General features: G+C 35.3%; 1 protein-coding gene across 2 annotated transcripts in view; it reads left to right on the top strand.

Moving 5' to 3' along the window:
- MMRN1 (multimerin 1) overlaps positions 1-23,334 on the top strand; it is a 64,258-nt gene that overhangs the window by 26,723 nt on the left and 14,201 nt on the right. For both annotated transcript variants that reach the window (XM_019464338.2, XM_019464344.2), the window contains 3 exons: positions 5,942-6,046; positions 7,883-8,056; positions 15,718-17,706. In XM_019464338.2, coding sequence (XP_019319883.1) covers positions 5,942-6,046; positions 7,883-8,056; positions 15,718-17,706 — 2,268 coding nt within the window. The remainder of the gene's footprint in view (positions 1-5,941; positions 6,047-7,882; positions 8,057-15,717; positions 17,707-23,334) is intronic.

Below are 23,334 nucleotides of genomic sequence, written 5' to 3'. Positions count from 1 at the left end.
ATTGCTTTTTTTTTTAAATCTGAAGTGATAAAGCTCTTTAAAAGTTGTTTGACTTAAATAAATGTCCTTCTGTCCTAGCACCTATCTCTCAGAAAGGACCAAGAAAAAGAGACTTAGAAATCCACCCTATAGAACAAAGCAAAGGTCTGTGCTGAAGTGCAAGATAAGATAAGATTGCCTGGGAAACCTAGAATTCATAGCAATCCTTGTGGTAGGGAATACATTTGGGAAGACAGAAAGATTGCTACATGGAAAAATAAAAGAGCATCAATCACTGGAAAGTAACTGATTCCACTTGCGAGAGACCCTATCAGCGTTCTCCCTGGGCTAAAACCTATGAAATCACCTGGGATGAATGCAGGCATTGAACTCCAGTCAACAAACAGAGCTAGGAAAAGATAACATAAAGCACTGAATTTGTTAAACAGGCATTTCAAGTTTTTAACAGCCTTGGCAGGGACCCTATCCAATGAACTCCAGAGAAAAGAGGTTCATATGACAATCAGATCTCAAGGATCTTTGTGCAATGGTTAATAGTTGTTTCTTTTATGAGTACAATTTCCTCACCTAGTTCCTCTTAAGCAATTAATTTAAAAATAATTATAGCTGAAAGCAAATGGAAAGTTTCACATGCATACGCACACACACAATCACATTAGTTTTTGTCATTTAATATTTAAAGTATTTTTCCAATTACATATTCTTTCCAATCAGCCTTCTGAAAACTTCTCAAATATATGGAGAACGTTTAATTTTTCTTATTTCACATATGTTTTCATATAATGGGGGGTGAATTACCAAAGATCAGTATGCAAGAGAACTAAAGACTTTCACTTGATACTTCTGTGTATTATTCTCTGTCCCTTTCAATAGCTTTCTTTTTCTCTCTCTCTCTCTGACAGTTTTGCTTTCTCTTCTATTTGTCACTGATTCTGGAGGTTTTTTTTTCTTGAATCTTTAGTTTTTATTTCTAATCTGCTGACTTTCTCTAGTTGTCACTTTCTATTTCCTTACTTACAATGGAATTAATAGCATTTTTCCAGATTGCATGAATGATGTTTATCTGAAATACTTTTGACCCTAAAGACAATAGAAAATCAGACATGAGTGCTTTTCATTTACCTCCTTTCTATTATTTCTCCCTTTATCTTTTATCCAGAATTGTTTTTATTTCTTGCACATTTAGGATCTTGCCTGGACCAGGCGGCACAGAGAGAACTATGATTTAATGAAGAAACTCCAGTCAGATATGACCCTAGAAGACTTAAAATGCCCTCTACTTCCTCCTGTAGAAGTGTGTGTGTGTGTGTGTGTGTGTGTGTGTGTGTGATTTTCTAATTTACCAATCCTTCTCAAATGAGGAAGGATACTGGGTGAAGTAATGCTATAATCTCCACATTAAATATGTCACATGTAATACCCATGGAGATAAAGCTGACTTCATTAGAATGTAATAAAACAATTTAAAATAACACTTTACTATTTATAATTAACCTTTAGCAAAGATTTTGAACCCCTAGAAATGAACTGTTTATCAAATGCCTTTGTGATTTTTATTGCAGTGACCCCACTCCAGGATCATGAGCACCAAACCAATCTGTCTCTTGATTCTGAGGATGGATGAAGGTGCAGGGCCATATTCAAACAGATAACTCATTTAATAACATCAATTAAAATATAAATCAATATGCAAATCAATGGTTAAAAATGTATTACTTTTAAGTTAATGCACATATTTTCATGTATAAATGTATTTCATAAGTGTAAATATTGTGATTATTTACATAATTAAATATTTAATAATTATATTTAATAATTTAAGAGAACACTTATAAATCTATATTTATAAATATAACATATATTATGAAGCATACCAAGTAATGGAAACCATAACACAAACCATTCATCTCATTATTCTAGTAATTTCTAAATAATGTGTTAATTTCTACAACTTACTGGTGTGTTCCTTTTTTTGACATGGATGACACCAGCTAACTGATGTGTCTATCAGGTATATGATTTAAAACAGAGTCCTGCCTCAACCTCCTTTAAAGCATTCTCCATCAGGGGCACCTGGGTGGCTCAGTCAGTAAAGCGTCCAACTCAGGCTCAGGTCATGATCTCACGGTTTGTGAGCTGGAGCCCAGTGTCAGGCTCTGTGCTGACAGCTCAGAGCCTGGAGCCTGCTTCGGATTCTGTGTCTCCCTGTCTCTCTGCCCCTCCCATGGTCACTCTCTGTCTGTCTCTGTCTCTCAATAATAAATAAATGTTAAAAAAAAAAAAAAAAAAAAGAATTCTCCATCAGATTTAGAGTCAATGGGTGATATCAGGTCTCAGCAAGTTGATAATTTCTATTAACATAAATGATAGTGCATCCTGCTGAATTATCTATTAGTGTTTACTGAATTAAGAATGATTGCATTCAAATCTTTCCAGCCCCTAAAAACTAAGTGCATTTTAAAATATTCGATATATTTGTTACTAACTAAATCATGAAAATTCCTGTAAGGATGTCCTATTTAATTCATACAGTTTTGCAAACATTATTTGGCCAAATTCGTGGCACCATAAATCCAGGAATGTAAACGTTTATTATATTTTTGAGTTTTGTTGTGTAAATGTAATTTTGTATAATTAGAAAAATTGATGTTTCTCATGTAATTCATCTCTTATTAATTTTTGTTTCAAATAGTATATGTACTTTTTTCATATCTAAAATGTCTTTAAGTTTTCAAATTATCTCCAGTTTAGCAAGGTGAATATTTTTTCCCCTATAGAGTTAAAAAAATAATTGACATCTCTATTAGAATGTCATCTCCATTTTTTTAAAAAGGCTCATTTTCCAAATGCTAAACCTAAAACTGATTCTTAATGATATGCCTATATCAGAATTATTTTAGGTATGTTCTATAATATTTTATTTTCTCAAATGTTCCGCCATTTCAATTATATAATGTTAAAATTCTAATTTTATCTTTTAAACATTTTCTTTTACTGATTTTTTTAATAACACTATTTGATAAAATATTTTGGAATTTTTTATATCAAAAATTTTGCTTTACTTGAAACTTTTCATTTCAAAAACTTATGAAACTAATTTCATAAGGTTCTTTAATATTTTTCTCTTGATTATAACTGAAATTGAACAGAAATTGAATGTCATTATGAAAAATAAATTAAGTAATTTTAATATTAATTTTAAATGACACGAGTTTAGAGCATTATTTGAATCAAACATTTATACAGCAAGTAAAATCCACTAATTTTTATTGAAAACAAAATCAAGTTGATTTTCATTCCAGAAATATTGTTTTATATTAATTAATTTTTTATATCAATTTGACATTTTTACTTTGATATTTTACATATAAAAAGGCATTCCAGATTTGCACTATATCATTAGATAATGCAGGAATAATTTCATTATTGATAAAATTTCTATGATTTTCTTTTTAAAAAAAAATCACACTCATAAGAAGTACTTCTAAAATTTAAACTTTTGTCTCTTATCTAGTGTTTTTAATAATTTACTATAAATTGTTCAGTTATTTTTATCAAAATTACTTCCTCCTTATAAAGGTCCACTTCTCTATGGAATAAAAGGAGACTCCATGTTGTCATGTATTGCAGTTTTAATAAATCAGGTATTTAACACGTTTTTGTTATCAATAGGCAGGTGTGATTAAAAATCTCTGAAGATAAATTTCTGGGTTACAATTTTAATATGAAAATATCTGGAATTTTCTGCCTTATAACAATGAGATATTAGAATTAGAAATTTTGTTATAAATCAGTACTTATAAATCACTTATAGAGTTTAAAATTATATATACACACACACACATATATATATATGACACACATATATATAACACATATATATTTATACATGTATAAACACATATATATATATACACACATGCTCAATTCCCCAGAACAGATCTACTGAATCAGAATCTTCAGGTGAGGGAATGGAAAGCACACGGACACTTTTAGTGTTTCAGAATTTACCGGAGCTTCTGTTTTTCATTACTTCATAACAAACTATCCTCTGCCTATCATATTATGGAAATACCTTTAAATGTACCAGCTCTTTTTGTTTTCCTATGATTGTTTTGTCTTGTTTTCTTTTCTTGTGAGTGATTTGATCGAAAAGGTAAGCAGTAAGAAAATGAAAAGAACATTTGTTCCTCCTGTTGAAGCCACATGCTCCTTTTGCTATAAATACTTGCACATCTGTATCCTGAACCATCTTCCATTGCTAAGAGAAATCGGGAAGACTGTGAGGTGGGCAGTTGCTAAGGAAGATAGGTCTTGATGCTTTCTTCAGTGGTTCTCAAACTTCAGTGTGGATTGGAGACAGCAGCCACGCTTGTTAAAACACAAATTATTGCCCCACTCCAGACTTTCTAAAAATTAGTAGGTCTGGGATGGGGCCTAGAAGTTGTTACTTTCAAAAATTTGCAGGTGGAAAAAAAAAAAGGTTCCAGGGGGTGCTGATACTGCTGATTTAGCGACCCTGGTTTGAGAACCATCACTTCACTTTCTAGTTACTCTCATGGGTAGACTTAGATTCTAGCTGCCAGAAAAATGCTTTCTTACATCATCTAAGGAGGAAAATTGATAAAAATCTATGCAATTATTCAATAGATATATTTGTATGAATTCATTTGAATTTAGGCTTTAAGAACCTTATTGCTAGGACCTAACAGAAAATTAGAACTTGTTGCCACTTACTACAGCCTGGAAATAAGTATAATCTCCCTAAGCTGCAGATTGTTTTCTTCCAAATAAATCATCAATTATACAGGACTGTCTATAATACAGTGGAGAGAAAAAAAGAAACAATATCAAAACAAAAACCTTGAACATGAATGGAAATTTGTTAGTTTAGCTTGATGTCCTGAAGAAAGACAATGGAAAATTCAGTCAAACAACAGAGACTAACTCACATTAATGACAAATATATTGTTCTTACTATGGAGTAGAGATCCTTTAGTATTATTGTCACAGCCACATATGCCTTAGGAGCATAATTAACATGTGCCAGAGGCACGGTTTCAGTGGTACATAATTTCACATAGTTAGAAGCACAGATACCAAACCCTTGTTTTCTCATGTCTGATAATGCAGACTTCAATGAATACATTCGTTCATTAAAAGTAAAAGTAATTTGCGGTTAAAGATCTGCAAATTACAGATCTACATTACTTGATGTGTTCAATATTTCTAGTAAATTTTCGCTCTAAATTTTCTTCAGTGAAAAACTATATTTCCATCAAAAATATTGATTCGTGGGAAAGAGGAATCAATGCTTCAACAGAGTAGATTTATTTTATAAGCATTTCTATTCTTCTGAAATTTCACTGATTTTACAGGTCTATCCCCTCGAGACACGTCATGTAATAGTTACTTTTACTTGTATTCCCTATATGCTGAGTCTCTGTATTTCCTAAAAATCTGGGAATGGCCCATTTATTTACAGATATTCTTTCATTAAGGAACCTGTAGCTCCCCCTTACTTCCAAAGAGACACCAGTTGGAAACCGCACTGTTAAACAAGCAGCTTTGTGGCAGTCCGTTTATACAGCCACTGTAGCTTTTCACACAGCTGATTTTCAAGTCCCTCAATCATGCAGGCACGTTACGTCCCCCGGTTCGCACAGCTGCCACAAAGTACCATCCATTTGTGCCTAAAAGGAGACCTGAATAATTTTATTTTTGCCAAACAGATTTAGAGCCCTGCGCTTCCAGCACAAAGTGGACGCACGTTGCCCTCCCCCCGCCCCGGATGGGGGCGAGCAGCTCACTCTGCAATCATCGCAGACCATCATGCTCCAGTACACGGGAAAATGAACGGCAGCCACGGCACTGCTCGGGGTTGGAAAAAATGAGGCAGTCCCAAAGCTTAACTCTCTCTCTTCTTTTTGTGTCTGTCCAGCCCAGGAACAGCAGCACTTGATACACAGCAACCAGGCTGAGAGTCACACAGCTGTTGGCAAAGAGACAGCCAAGCAGGAGCAGCAGAAAGACTGTGGTGACCCAGGTCACAGATTGTAATTACTAACATCCCTAACCCAATTATTGTCAACACTATTTATAACAACTTTGAAACAGGAAATCCCTTGGCTGTCAAATGTCTCATGGTGCCACATTAACATACCTCTCAATCCTTTTCTATTGGTGCCCCACGTTGGGAGAAACCACGGATGAGCTGTAGGTTCCCAGCCTGAAGGGACCACATATAATTTCAAAGCTGTGTGTGCAAACACAGAAGGCGATTAAAAATGCTGTTATACGAGGTTGTAAGGAAATCACAGGCTTCCAAAGTAAGGTCAAACTTTTGTCCTCCAAAGAGTGCAATCATGGAAGTATCTTGATGTGGAAGGAATGATGTGAGCATTTGAAGGAAGTAAGAAGCCTCCCTTCCTTTGATTGACAAGGGATCACCAAGGATATTGATCACTGACTCGGGAAAATCATTGTGCCTAATTGAGAACCTCATGTTGATCCAATGTTGGGAAGCCCCATATTTTCTCATCTTTCTAATCATAAGTATTTTACCATTTCTTTTATTTTTGTTTATTTCTTAATTTTTTTTTTAATCTTTACTTATTTTTGAGAGAGAGAGAGACAGAGTGCGAGCAGGGGAAGAACAGAGAGAGAAGGAGACACAGAATCCACAACAGGCTCCAGGGTCTGAACTGGCAGCACAGAGCCTGACACGGGGTTTGAACTCACGAACTAAGAGTTCATGACCTGAGCCAAAGTCTGACGCTCAACTGACTGAGCCACCCAGGCTCCCCTTACCATTTCTTTTAGGACTAACTTTATTTCTTAGAAATAGGAGGTTGGTTACTGCTGAAAACCTCTATGTGTTTTCCATAGATCTAGTCACACAAACTAGGGCACTCAACTTGAGAAATGTGACTTAAGGGGATCTCTTTAGGAATAAAGAGACTTAAGGGGATCTTTTTAGGAATAAAGATGAATATATCATAGAAACTGTACTTTTTTAAAGGGGATTGGAATTCAGTATCTTCATAAAATACTATAAAATCCTCCTTGAATTAGTGAAGTGCATGTGTAGAAGTATGGAAACTATCATAGTTATGTTAAATGATTCAAAGTAAATCTGAATCTTTAGCACTCATGAAAGAAAAGCTCAGTACAGTATAAAATCCTTAGACTATAGATATGACTACATACATATGTGTATATAGCCACACATATTTAATTCTGTAACACTGGATTTGGAAGCAGAAGATGAGGGGCACCTGGGTGGCTCAGTCAGTTAATCGTCCAATTCTTGATTTCGGCTCAGGTCGGGATCCCAGGGTCGTGGGAATGAGCCCAGAGTCAGGCTCCATGATGAGCGTGAGTTTAAGATTCTCTCTCTCCCTCTGCCCCTCTCCCTGGCTCGTACCTCTCTCTCTCTCTAATATAAAAATTAATAAATAAATAAACAGAAGATAAGGGATTAGCTCTGCAACCTTTAGCAAGTTACTTTGGTTTTCTGTACCTCAGTTTTGTCACCTCTTAAGAATGTAACAATAACTCTTTGAGGTTTAAAAACAAAACAAAAAAGACTGAAAACTCTGAGCAAAGTTAGAATATTTTAGAAATATAATATATTATAAATGTATACATTTATATGTATTTTATATTTATATATTATAAATTTTTACCCTTAGTGTAAAGTTCAGGCTGCCATTTGCTAAGTGCACATATAGTAGTCTATGTTTTCAAATATATAATACGAACATAATTTATTTGAAATACTTTAAACCTATCACAATATTTGAATGATATTATGTATATATATATATATATATATATTCATTTTCTAAATTCTTCCAATATTCCTTTCTTCTCCATGCAGCAGTGACACAAAAGATGACTGAGCAGATGAACCACCAGGCAATGAAACTGACCCTTCTGCAAAAGAAGATTGACAATATTTCTTTGGCTGTTAGTGATGTAAGAAACACATACTCCTCCCTAGAAGGGAAAATCAATGAAGATAAAGGCAGAGAATTTCAATCTTTTCTAAAAGGTACAAGTAAAGTCAAATACATTATTCATTGAGTTAAGACAAAAGGTAAATGACTCATTTATCTTTTCTCATATCGCTTTGGAATTTTTTCTTAAGACTGGGTGTGTAAAGTCTCTAAGGCTTATGATTTTGGAATAAGATATTTGTAAATCAATCTCTGAAATAATTTGAAACATCTAAATTTTTTGTTGCTGTATAGTCAAATCTTTTACTGAATATTTTATCTAATTTATTTTCATTATGTACTGGTTACATCTTAACTTGTAAAATGAACTGTATTTAATTTACTTCCATCATGGTTTCCAGTTCAAGACAAAGATGAGGCTAAGAAATGATTATCAAGGACTAGATATATGGTTGTCTCAATAATATTGATGAAGATATTGAAGATAAATCAAAAATACATAATTATCCTAGAAATTATCTAGTTTATGGAGTATAATCAATAAAATATATCCTAAAACATCTCAGATGATGGAAATAATAATTTCTTTATAAATGTGAATTAGTTTTGCCCAAGTTTTGTGCTCTTAAAACAGCATGCTGTGTTCCTTTCTGGAAGCTTTACAGGATAATCCAAATCCTGTTAATTCCAGTTGCCAAAATTCATTTTCTTGCAGTTGTAGGACTGAGGTCCTGTTTTCTTGATAGCTGTAAACTGAAGCTTGTTGCCAGCTTTTAGACACAACTACATTTCTTGGCTCATGGCTTTCTTCCTCTGTCTTCAAAAGCCAGCAAGACTGTTGAGTCCTCATGGCATGTGTCAAACCCACTCTTCTACCTTCCTTTTCCCCTTTGAAGGGCTCAGTGATTGCACTGAACACACCTGGGTAATCCAGAATATTCTCATCTCAAGGTCTTAAACCTTAATCATATCTCCCAAGGCCCTTTTGCCAGGTGAGGTAACATATTCATAAGTTCAGGTGTGGACACTTTGAGTGAAACAGCATTATTCTGCCTACCACAGGAATCTATAGATAGTGAATAATTGCTATGGTAGTTTATGCATAGGGCACTATGGGACCATTTGATAGTTTCAACAAATCGAGTCTAAGGGCACCAGTGAAGGCTTCTACAAAAAGAAACTATCTCAACAAATAAGCTATGGATCAGGAGGAATTAATTAGGCAAAGGGGTTTAAGTAATTTGATCACTAGGAATGTCTCACTTCTCTGGGTGTATTGTATGTTTCCAAACTTCAAGATTACTGGTCCTTTCACTTTATTTTATACATAAAAACATCCTCACTGTCCAATCCCATATCACATGTTAGTTTTTCTTTATTTTTCACATGTGGTTTGCAGGCAAAAGAGATAAGGTGGAGGTTTCTGTAACATTTGCCAGTATAGCAGCAACCATGATTTTTTTTTAATTATATAAACAATTAGTGCTATAAAGCCCCTGAAAGAAAGACCCCGCCCTACATTTCTGGCATGTCCTCGTTGGCTAAACTTAAACCAATAGCAAGCATGAGAGAGGAATATACTTTCCCTGAAGTGATAGCATGTGAAAGAAAACAAATAGAAACAGTATACAATTGACTATAACCACCATAATGAAATTTGTTTAACAAAATTTGGTTATCATAACCAAAGAGAATTAAACAATTAGGCCTGTCAACAGCTCTTTGTGAAACTACTAACAAAATTTCTGGCAATGACACGGAAAAAATCATACACTCATAACAACATAAACAGCAAAATTCTCCCCTCAAATATGGAAACAAACGAAAATGAAAATACAACAATCCAAATGCTTTGGGATGCAGCGAAGGCAGTCCTGAGAGGAAAATACATTGCAATCCAGGCCTATCTCCAGAAACAAGAAAAATCCCAAATACAAAATCTAACAGCACACCTAAAGGAAATAGAAGCAGAACAGCAAAGACAGCCTAAACCCAGCAGAAGAAGAGAAATAATAAATATCAGAGCAGAAATAAACAATATAGAATCTAAAAAAACTGTAGAGCAGATCAACAAAACCAAGAGTTGGTTTTTTGAAAAAATAAACAAAATTGATAAACCTCTAGCCAGGCTTCTCAAAAAGAAAAGGGAGATGACCCAAATAGATAAAATCATGAATGAAAATGGAATTATTACAACCAATCCCTCAGAGATACAAGCAATTACCACGGAATACTATTAAAAATTATATGCCAACAAACTGGACAACCTGGAAGAAATAGACAAATTCCTAAACACCCACATGCTTCCAAAACTCAATCAGGAGGAAATAGAAAGCTTGAACAGACCCATAACCAGCGAAGAAATTGAATCAGTTATCAAAAATCTCCCAACAAATAAGAGTCCAGGACCAGATGGCTTCCCAGGGGAGTTCTAACAGATGTTTAAAGCAGAGATAATACCTATCCTTCTCAAGCTATTCCAAGAAATAGAAAGGGAAGGAAAACTTCCAGACTCATTCTATGAAGCCGGTATTACTTTGATTCCTAAACCAGACAGAGACCCATTAAAAAAAGAGAACTACAGGCCAATATCCCTGATGAATATGGATGCAAAAATTCTCAATAAGATACTAGCAAATCGAATTCAACAGCATATAAAAAGAATTATTCACCATGATCAAGTGGGATTCATTCCTGGGATGCAGGGCTGGTTCAACGTTCTCAAGTCAATCAACGTGATACATCACATTAATAAAAGAAAAGATAAGAACCATGTGATCCTGTCAATCAATGCAGAAAAGGTCTTTGACAAAATTCAGCAACGTTTCTTAATAAAAACCCTTGAGAAAGTCGGGATAGAAGGAACATACTTAAACATCATAAAAGCCATTTATGAAAAGCCCACAGCTAACATCATCCTCAATGAGGAAAAACTGAGAGCTTTTTCCCTGAGATCAGGAACACGACAGGGATGTCCACTCTCACTGCTGTTGTTTAACATCGTGTTGGAAGTTCTAGCATCAGCAATCAGACAACAAAAGGAAATCAAAGGCATCAAAATTGGCAAAGATGAAGTCAAGCTTTCACTTTTTGCAGATGACATGATACTATACATGAAAAACCCGATAGACTCCACCAAAAGACTGCTAGAACTGATACATGAATTCAGCAAAGTTGCAGGATACAAAATCAATGTACAGAAATCAGTTGCATTCTTATACACTAACAATGAAGCAACAGAAAGACAAATAAAGAAACTGATCCCATTCACAACTGCACCAAGAAGCATAAAATACCTGGGAATAAATCTAACCAAAGATGTAAAAGATATGTATGCTGAAAACTATAGAAAGCTTATGAAGGTAATTGAAGAAGATATAAAGAAATGGAAAGACATTCCCTGCTCATGGATTGGAAGAATAAATATTGTCAAAATGTCAATACTACCCAAAGCTATCTACACAGTCAATGCAATCCCAATCAAAATTGCACCAACATTCTTCTCGAAACTAGAACAAGCAATCCTAAAATTCATATGGAACCACAAAAGGCCCCGAATAGCCAAAGTAATTTTGAAGAAGACCAAAGCAGGAGGCATCACAATCCCAGACTTTAGCCTCTACTATAAAGCTGTCATCATCAAGACAGCATGGTATTGGCACAAAAACAGACACATAGACCAATGGAATAGAATAGAAACCCCAGAACTAGACCCACAAACATATGGTCAACTCATCTTTGACAAAGCAGGAAAGAACATCCAATGGAAAAAAGACAGTCTCTTTAACAAATGGTGCTGGGAGAACTGGACAGCAACATGCAGAAGAATGAAACTAGACCACTCTCTCACACCATTCACAAAAATAAACTCAAAATAGATAAAGAACCTGAATGTGAGACAGGAAATCATCAAAACCATAGAGGAGAAATCAGGAAAAGACCTCTCTGACATCAGTTGTAGCAATTTCTTATTTGACACATCCCCAAAGGCAAGGGAATTCAAAGCAAAAATGAACTACTGGGACCTTATGAAGATAAAAAGCTTCTGCACAGCAAAGGAAACAACCAACAAAACTAAAAGGCAACCAACGGAATGGGAAAAGATATTTGCAAATGACATATCAGACAAAGGGCTAGTATCCAAAATCTATAAAGAGCTCACCAAACTCCACACCCGAGAAACAAATAACCCAGTGAAGAAATGGGCAGAAAGCATGAATAGACACTTCTCTAAAGAAGACATCTGGATGGCCAACAGGCACATGAAAGATGCTCAGCGTCGCTCCTCATCAGGGAAATACAAATCAAAACCACACTCAGATATCACCTCACGCCAGTCAGAGTGGCCAAAATGAACAAATCAGGAGACTATAGATGCTGGAGGGGATGCGGAGAAATGGGAACCCTCTTGCACTGTTGGTGGGAATGCAAATTGGTGCAGCCACTCTGGAAAACAGTGTGGAGGTTCCTCAAAAAAATTAAAAATAGACCTACACTATGACCCAGCAATAGCACTGCTAGGAATGTATCCAAGGGATACAGGAGTACTGATGCATAGGGGCACTTGTACCCCAATGTTTATAGCAGCACTCTCAACAATAGCCAATTTATGTAAAGAGCCTAAATGTCCATCACCTGATGAATGGATAAAGAAATTGTGGTTTATATACACAATGGAGTACTACGTGGCAATGAGAAAGAACGAAATATGGCCCTTTGTAGCAACGTGGATGGAACTGGAGAGTGTGATGCTAAGTGAAATAAGCCATACAGAGAAAGACAGATACCATATGTTTTCACTCTTATGTGGATCCTGAGAAACTTAACAGAAACCCATGGGGGAGGGGAAGGAAAAAAAAAGAGGTTAGAGTGGGAGAGAGCCAAAGCATAAGAGACTGTTAAAAACTGAGAACAAACTGAGGGTTGATGGGGGGTGGGAGGGAGGGGAGGGTGGGTGATGGGTAGTGAGGAGGGCACCTTTTGGGATGAGCACTGGGTGTTGTATGGAAACCAATTTGACAATAAATTTCATATATTGAAAAAAATAAAAATAAAAATAAAAAATAATAATAATTAAAGGGAAAAAAAAACCTCCCCTCAATAGGAGGCATTAGTTGTGTACTAAGCACAATTGATTATGAAAACCAGAGAGCTAGTTGTTATTGAATGGTCATTTAGGCAACAGAAACTAAACCCGCCCCACGGAACTGCACTTGCCTAACAAAACCACATCCTCTTCTCTTGCTTACTCTACATCCAAGGTGAGAAACACTGTGTATCTACTAGTAGCCATAGAACATGTTCAACATCAAATGCCCCAGTTCCTTAAGAGGTACCTGAATGTTATGAATGGGCCATACATTCAAAACCACAGAGGAGCAACCAAGGTGTCTGATATCATATCTATCTGTTAAGTCACCAAACGCAATGTCCTCTTTTAAGAGGTAGAAGCACATGAGTCAATGAAACAGAATCAAATAGAGTTAAAACTATGTTCCCACTCAGATATTGACATAAATCACTTTGACATACTTTCACAAAATCAGATTCTTACACAGATGATTTTTAGCAACAAATTCTTGATATATTAAAGCTCCTTTTCTAGAAACAATAATCTGTTTTTAAGCTATTAGTCTATTTGATTTCTTTTCAGACACTGCTCTGATTTTGCCCTTAATCCAATGTATTTTTCCATTAAAGATTTAAGACATAATAGCTAAAGCACCTCCCAATTTTCATTTTCATCATTCACTTTTTTTTCCTAGTTACCTCCATCAAGATTCTGAACTAAACTTTACCTGTTTAGTGTTTTTACCTCTCACTCTTCTTATCCTGACTTTCAGATCACATAGTTTTTGTTGATTGAATTTAAACAGCTGTTTTTACTGCCCACAATTAATCAATTCACTTACACTTCAGTTTTATTTTACCTTTTCAATCTTGAAAAATATTTTAAAGCCAAATGATAAGGTTATAAATTCCAAGAATGTCTGATCCCTAACCTTAAATATTTTATTGTATTTCATCAAGCCATCATGAAAACTTAAGGCAATTTTAACTAACAGGAAATGACTAAGTGATATTGTGGGAAGTACAATTAAAAAAAACTTTACTATTGAGTAGTACCTTACACTCAATGAAGCTAATATATTCTATTTTTAGTGTGAGAAATCTAACTTTCCACATTTTATTTTCTGTGTAGCATAGAGAATATCCTCAACGTAGATTTTTTGTATATGTAGGCAACTGGTTAAATGCTAAGTAAAATTTAGAAAATAAAAATACTTATTTTTCAATTACATACAAACCGATTTTCAATGACTTATATTTTTTGGACTCTTAAATGTATTTCAGTTTCTGCTATGTTTAGAAATGTAAAATAACTTTCTTTTCTTCCCTCCCCCCCCCCCCAGAAATACTATTCCCTAAAGATCAGTTACCAATATTGACCTTTAGGGTATAGGATTTCCAGGGAGATGTTCATTAATGTAAACAACATTTACAGCTTTATCTTTTTGCCAGATTAATATCAAGATGCTTAAGCAACACATCATTCTATTTGCTATAATTGATCTTTCACATACTTTTTATATAAGTCTCTTATGCATCTCAAATACTTTTTAAAACATGCTGACAAAATAGAGACATGTAGAGACTATATATTTTTATTTTATAATTACCCTTCTTAAATACGCTTTATGATAGCCATAACATTTTACAATTATGTACACTTCCTGTTCAAAATGCTTTGTAGTATGTTGCCGATATTTTACATTACAGCCATTGCTACATTGTGAATTTGAGTGGAGATATCTTCCATTTATATGTGCTTCGTAGCTACGTACCATAAGTAAACCACAAGCATATGTTTTATTTTTTCCCATTTCCCTGTTTTTGTATGTAACATGTTTGGTTTGTTGGTTTTTTACATTTTTAAATACTCATTTCCTATTCTGAATAGTTCTGAGTTCTGAGTACTTCAGGACCCTTTTCCTTTTCCTTTTTTTTTTAAGACCACTTTGAGATGTCCATAATTCTGATATAGGATCAGTCCGTGCTTTCTAATACTGGATATACTAATATGTGTTTCAGTAGTAGCAAGTTCACTCTTATTTTTGTTAAGAATTAATGTCATATTGTGACAATTGAGGGATATCTTGAATTCCTATTTTCATGTGATTTGTTTTGTGATCCCCAAACGCCTCATTATTATATTGTTGTTATAAGCTATCGTTGAATCTTGTGACTGTTACTTGATATTGTTCCTCATTTGGAAATGTCATTAAATTTCTTCTCTGAAGTCAGCTTATTAGTTTTTATGAGCTCAAAACACAAGCTCTGAAACCTAATTACTAGAAACCTAATAACATAGTCATGAGATAACACCAGGTATTATTTACTGAGGCAGAAAGCCCAAAGCCATTTATTTTCATACCAGACTAAGCCTGGAGTTAGAATAGTAAGGTACAAGGGCCTATTAATTGAAATCAGTAGCAGTTTCTTCATATCTTTTGTTTATGGTTCTGGTGCGTTCTACACCACAGTTGATTTCTTCCTTCAGTTTTACCAATTAAGAAAGTGATCTCCTATGAACTATAGTAACTTTTAAAATTTCATAAGTAAATGTAGCAAAGTACTTTTATTATTACATGTATTAGGGTTTAGTCCCAAACTTTATATCTGTTTAGAGATATCTAAAGTTTATATAATTAAAATCATGTATCATTTATTGTTTTTTTAATATTTCTTTCTTTAGGTCTAAAATCCAAAAGCATTAGTGATCTGGTAAAGAATATAGTAAGAGAACAATTTAAAGTTTTTCAAAATGAAATGCAAGAGACTGTAGCACAGCTCTTCAAGACTGTATCCAGCCTATCAGAGGACCTTGAAAACACCAGACAAATAATTCGGCAAGTTAATGAATCCGTGGTTTCAATAGCAGTCCAGCAAAAGTCTGTTTTAATGCAAGAAAATAGGCCCAGTTTAACTGATATACTAGAACTAAAGAATCACATTGTGAATATAAGACAAGAAATGACTTTTACATGTGAAAAGCCTATTAAAGAATTAGAAGCAAAGCAAATTCACTTAGAAGGTGCTTTAGAACAGGAACACTCAAGGAGTGTTCTGTATTATGAATCCCTCAACAAGACTCTTTCTAAAATGAGGGAAGTACACGAGCAGCTTTTATCAACTGAACAAGTATCAGATCAGAAGGGTGTTCCAGCTGCTGAATCACTTAGCAATAATGTCACTGAGTACATGTCTGCTCTACATGAGAATATGAAGAAGCAGGGTTTGATGATGCTGCAAATGTTTGATGATTTGCACATCCACGACAGCAAGATTAACAATCTCACCATGGCTTTGGAGATGGAGAAAGAATCTGTCAGAAGTGAATGTGAAGACATGTTATCCAAGTGCAGAAATGATTTTAAATTTCAAATTAAGGACACAGAAGAGAATTTACAAGTTTTAAACCAAACATTGGCTGAGGTTCTCTTTCCCATGGACAATAAGGTGGATAAAATGAATGAGCAGCTAAATGATTTGACTTACGATATGGAGATCCTTCAACCCTTGCTTGAGCGGGGAGCACCATTTAGAGAGACAACGACATATGAGCAACCAAAAGAAGCAGTAGCTACAAGGAAAAAAGTGGAAAATCTGATTATTGCTGTCAACACCCTAAATATTCTTATCAAAGAACTTTCAAAAAGACACAACTTACTTAGGAATGAAGTGCAGAGCCGTAGTGATGCCTTAGACAGACGTATCAATGAATATGCCCTGGAAATGGAAGATGGCCTAAATAAGACAATGACTATTATAAACAATGCCATTGATTTCATTCAAGATAACTACATGCTAAAAGAGACTTTAAGTACCATAAAGTATGATCCTGAGGTCCATCACAAATGCACCCAAAATATGGAAACTATTTTGACATTTATTCCTCAATTCCAACGTTTGAATGATTCTATTCAGATGTTGGTCAATGACAGTCAGAGATACAGCTTTGTTTTGCAAGTTGCCAAGGTCCTTGCAGATAGTACTAAAGATGAGAAACTAAGTCAGTCCAACTTTCAAAAGATTTATCAAATGTTCAATGAAACCACTTCCCAAGTGACAAAATACCGGCAAAATATGAGTCATTTAGAGGAGAAAATACTCTCAGCCACAAAGATTTCCCAAAATTTTGAAACTAGGTTGCAAGGAATTGAGTCTAAAGTGACCAAGACACTCATACCTTATTATGTTTCACTAAAAAAAGGCAATACGGCTACAAATGAGAGAGACCAAGGTATTCAACTGCAGGTACTAAGTTCCAGATTTAAGGCACTGGAAGCAAAATCCATTCACCTTTCAATTAATTTCTCTCTACTTAACAAAACTCTGCATGAAGTTTTAATGATGTGTCATGATGCTTCTACAAGTATATCAGAACTGAATGCTACCATACCTAAGTGGATAGAAGGTTCCCTGCCAGATATTCAGCTTCTTCAGAAAGGTCTGACGGACTTTGTGGAATCAGTAATTGAAATCAAAACTCGAATTGCCATATCCAATTTAACTTGGTATGTGAATCAAACATTGTCTGGTAGTCTTGCAAATATTGTCAAGTCTCAGAAGCAAATAAAACTATTGCCGAAGAAACCCAATTCACTTAAAAAACCAACAGGGAATCTTACCACTGTCCTGATAGGCCGGACCCAAAGAAACACAGACAACGTTCTAGTTCCTGGTAAGCTATTGCTGAAAAAATAAGTTTTAATCTCTTTCAATTTAAAGGGTACTTAGTAGATCTGTGTGGTTTATCAAGTCCATAAAATATAAAAGGCTCTTTCTTGAACTTGGGTAAATAGTTAAGTAATTCAAAGGTCACTGATGTACCATTTGAATGAGATTCCATCCGATGTAAATTAAGCATCAAAACAAAACAAGTGTTTATAATGCAAATATTTGTCTACATGTTTCTTAACTTTTCTTTTTTTTCTTTTATTTTTTTTAATGTTTATTTTTGAGAGAGAGAGAGAGAGACAGAGCACTAGCATGGGAGGAGCAGAGAGAGAGGGAGAAATAGAATTTGAAGCAGTGTCCTGCTTCTGAGGACTGAGGTTCTGAGCTGTCAGCACGGAGCCCAACATGGGGCTTGAACTCACGAACCATGAGATCATGACCTGAGCTGAAGTCAGACGCTTAACTGACTGAGCCACCCAGGTCCCCTCTTAACTTCTTTTCTGACAAGACTTCTCTAATACAATCAAATTTGCCCCTGTAGGACATTTTTACTTGCATATGTAATTAAGAAACCTATTAGATAATGAGCTCCTGGATGAATGTGACCATACTAAGTCTTATTCATTTTGGCATCATCTGACAAAATGTCTGGTATGCAATAGCAACTCAGTAAATATCTGTTCAATGACTGTCTGACTGAATGACTGCATAAGTGAGCAGGAATTCAGTTGGGTAGATCACAGAAAGCCATGAATGCCAAGCTAAGCATCTTAGTTCATTTAGGCTGCTATAACAAAATACCACAGACTGGGTAGCTTTCAAATAACAAGAAATGTATTTCTCAAATAACAAGAAATGTTTCGGAGGCTGGAAAGTCCAAGATCAGGGTGTCAGCCTGATCATATTCTGATGAGGGCCCTCTTCCTGGCTCACAGCTGGGGATTTCTGGCTGTGCTCTTACATGGTGAAAGTTATGAGAGATCTCTCTGCAGTCTCTTTTAAAAGAATGCTAGGGGCGTCTGGGTGGTTCAGTTGGTTGAGCATCCGATTTCAGCTCAGGTCATGATCTCACAGCTGACAGGTTTGAGCCCCGCGTCAGGCTCTGTGCTGATAGCTCAGAGCCTGGAGCCTCCTTCTGATTCTGTGTCTCCCTCTCTCTCTGCCTCTCCCCCGCTCATGCTCTGTCTCTCTCTGTCTCAAAACTAAAGATAAACATTAAAAAATTAAAAAAAAAAAAAAAAAAGAATGCTAATCCTGTTCATGAGAGCTCCACCTCCCAAAATCTCCACCTTCTAGTATCATCAACTTTGGGATTGAGAATGTCAACATATAAATTTTGGGTAGACACATTCAGATCACAAACACTAAGGCATTTAGACTCGATTTTGTAAAAAGTGGTCTTTGAAAATTTGGAGCAATCGGTTGGATGTGGTAAGAACTGTATCTCAGAAGCATGAAGTTAGCAGTAGTATACAACATGTCTGCAAAGCATGAAACTAGAGATACCAGTTAGGACAGTATTAGAACAATAAGAGCCAGATCTAAGAAAGAGGTGGTTGAAACAGAGGGGACAGATGTGAGACATGTTGCAAAAATAAAATTAATAGACAGCAGAAGAGTGGACAAATTGATGATCCAAGGCAGCAACAAATCATGACTCGAGTCCTAGTGGTCTCAGTAAGTTTCTCTGTAACCTTACTCAAGTTCACCTGTCTGGGTCCCTGTTTCTTCTTTTTAAGTGATGGGATTGCATTAGGTGTTCTGTTGAGCTCACTGGTAGAAATATTTGCATAATGCATTATTGTGAAAAAGGTGAGCTAATCACAGCCTGGATGCGTGGCACTTGGGGAGGGAGAAACCTAGAATATTCTGAGGTTTTGAATTTGGGAAATGAGAGGGTAGCAATATCATTAATAAAAGTTGTAAACACCCATAGGGAAGCATAAATTTGGGAGGAAGGCGGAATTCAATGCAGTGCATATAAACTACTTAATAGTCTCTCTGAGAGAAGTGTTTTATGAATATGTTTGGCACATAAATAATATTAAATAATCTTTCCACAGTGAAAAGAATAGCTACTGATTCTCACTAAAAGAAATGCCAGTGTGCCTCTCACATGAGTCTGCTGTTAAATTATACGCCCAGTTGGATGAATTTTTTTATTTTATAGCTTTCTAATTATGAGTGATCATTATTCTAATATCATATGACTTCATATGTAATCTCTGGATGTTTTGATAATATTAAATATCACAGAATAATACAAAGTCGAATTGTTTCTTGACTACCTAAATTATTGTATTTTACTTATGACTTCCTTCCAATTAGTCTGACCCAGGAAGACTAACCTGGTCATGTGCAATCATAGAATAAACGATTCAGACTTACATGTTTCTAAGGCAAAAGTAGTAGTATTTCATTACAAGATGTTCTTATAATAATTATTTTAAATTTTTTTAATGTTTATTTATTTTTGAGACAGAGACAGAGAATGAACGGGGGAGGGTCAGAGAGAGAGGGAGACACAGAATCTGAAGCAGGCTCCAGGCTCTGAGCTGTCAGCACAGAGCCCGACGCGGGGCTCGAACCCACGGACCATGACATCATGAACTGAGACGAAGTCAGACGCCCAACCGACTGAGCCACCCAGGCACCCCTATAATAATTATTTTTAAAAAAATAATCAGTTGTTCTTTTTTGCATTTTATTTCCATCTTCAGTCTTCCTGTGAACACTGCAAATGGGTTTCAGTTAAGCTCTATAGTACATGTGATCACACAGCAGGCAAACCGTGTCATTTTTTTTTCTTAAACCAAAAAATACCTGGATCCATATAGTAAGTATAAAATTTGAATAGCTTCAAAATTAGTTGAGGTAAAATGTTTAATAGAACTTAAGAACTTATAAACTTTTATAGTGTAAAGAATGCATGTTGGGAGCTTAGGAAAATTATATTTAGATATTTATATAGCAGCTGACTCAGTATTGGGCTTAATGGGCTAATAATTAACTTAGTTCTGATCCTCTTTTTTCCAATGATGCCTTGATAAAGTTGCTTCCTGTTCTTTTATTTACTGGAAATAAAAAAAATTATAGGCTTATCTACCAAAATTAATAATTAATTAAAAGTTATTTATTTTATTTCAGTAAAGATAGCCAATAACAATGTCAGGGCAATAAAGATATATTGGCCTAATTTGTGAACTGAGTAGATAGATATTCACTTTATGTAGGACCAGCAGCATAACACGTAGGATCCTTTTAGTGGATGCGTAGATATGCAAGCTCATTAAGCCGGCTTCTATGGGCCATAAAACCAATGGCATTCACTGAACGGCTGAGCAGGTGAAGTCTACGCATGGTGATAAAACCAGTGGACTCAGGCTAAGTTCTCCTATAAGAATAAACCAATTGCAATTAACTACTCCTTTTCATAACCTGCTTCATACTAGGGGTGGGACAGACTGGCACACTGGCTAAATATGGCTGTGTGTCCTTTGACCTTTGTTATTCTATTATAAATACCATGTAGCCAGAGTGTTCCCCTACCTAACCAACATCAGAAGATAATTTATCATCTTATGAATGTCACAATAATATTATTCAGATTATAGTCAGTATTTGCAGAATAGTAAGTTCAGTTAGTAGAATGAAAAAACCGTATAAATGTCATTTAAAAATGTAATCTTAATTTTCATACTGATAACTTCCTTTGAAGCCTAATAATAGTAATATTATAATAATATAATATTGAATACTACTTATTAACACTCAGTATATCACAGGCGCTATAAAAATTATACTATATATTAGCCCATTTAACAATACTTATGAAATAGCTGTCATTGTTGTTATTGTTGATGATAAGTAAACTAACCCTCAGAGAGATGAACCGACCTGTTCTGCTTAAGTTCGTGCAACTAGTTAGTGATGAAGCCTCGCCCCTGGTCTCTTGGACTCAGGGCTCAGTCCTCAACCACTATGCCCAGAGATTGTGTAGTAACGTTCACCCGCCTTTCTCTTCCTTCTGCTTCTGTTCAATGCATCAAATCTATCTCAGTGTCTGGCCATACCTGAATATTCCAGATGGCCAGGATTGATACTCACAGAGAGTTTCCTTTCTTGAAGATCCAAATATTGCCATCCATTCCTGCACTTACCAGGAATTAAAGGTGCTACTTTCCAGTTTGGATTTTCTGTGATATGGCCAGTGGGCAGTTGTCACTGAAAGTCACCATCAATGATTCACAAGATCTTTTTCTGACTGATGCAATAGAAGGGCAAAATTCAGAGTCCTCATCCCTATCAGTTCCTTGTTAGCCATCCCCATATTCAGCTACGTTAATCATGATTCCTCCTAGGCCGGTGCTGATAAGCTGTTCCAGTTGAATCACTAAATATTTGATTGTGTCTAAACAATATTCCCATAGACACCAAGAGGGTTTTATTTCATCTTTGAAGATTTGTTTGTACAGCAATTGGCAGACTTGTCCCCACAGAGAGGGTATGGCTGCTTGCCTTCTAAGAGGAGCTGAATTCTGCTGCAACACATCAGCAGCAACATCACTGAGGACGCGCACGCCCTCCTCGTAAAACCACTTTTTTTTGTGACCATTTCCCGGTGCTTACCAAATATACTTAACTCTCATCATAAACTTCTTTTATTCATAATTGCCCCTTTAACCACTCCTCTTAAGAAAGATTACATTCTACATAAGACTTGCTGCTGTACTAAATACACTTCGTAAAATTATTGCTGAGGATATAAGTGATTTAAAAGAAAAAAATAGGAGCCTGGATATTTAACTGTTTTATACCACTTTATAACCATATCTAATTTTTGTGACTGTGCATTGAGACAGTTATGATGACTATGGAGCACTGATTTTGGAATCAGGAAACCAAGATTCAGGTCCTGTGTGGCAATGTATTTATTTATAACATGTCATTTATTTTTCTAAAACTTGCTTTCTTATTATAAAATATAGAATAATATATCTACCTCAAAAGTTTGCTTTGAGGATCATGGAACTAACTTGTATACAATATATCATTAAATTAGTTACATCCATATGATACAATTTTTCTAGCCATACCTGGTGTTTATGGTTTTTCTGTAATATTTTCAATTAACACTTGACATATAATCATTTACATATATCAACATAATTTACAGACTCATGGTATTCCATCATTCCCTATCTTTATAAGTCATTGTATTTTAAATTCAACATATGGGGGTGCCTGGCTGGCCCAGTCGGTTGAGTTTCCGACTCTTGATTATGACACAGGTCATGTTCTCACTCTCATAGTTAGGAGGTTGGAGCCCACATTGGGCTCTACAGTGACAGCATGGAGCCTGCTTGGGATTCTTTCTTTCCTTCTCTCTCTATCCCTTCCCTGCTTGCTCTCTCTCTCTCAAAATAAATAAATAAATATTAAAATAACTTCAACATATGTTTATAACTGAGTTAATGCCTATCATATAATGATAACTCAAAAAGAATAGGATACAAAATGTAAAGGCTTAAGTGTAAAAAAATGTATCTGTGTTAACAATTGCTGAAAAATACCTGCAAAAAGTTTAATAATGGTCTTTTCCAAGGTAATTTCTACTCTTCATGTGTTTTTC

This window comes from Panthera pardus, unplaced genomic scaffold (assembly GCF_024362965.1).
Source record: "Panthera pardus isolate Hobbes unplaced genomic scaffold, ASM2436296v1 HiC_scaffold_13, whole genome shotgun sequence".
Lineage (NCBI taxonomy): Eukaryota > Metazoa > Chordata > Mammalia > Carnivora > Felidae > Panthera > Panthera pardus.
Note: the sequence above shows the minus strand (reverse complement) of the source record. Positions and strands in the feature narration are given on the sequence as shown.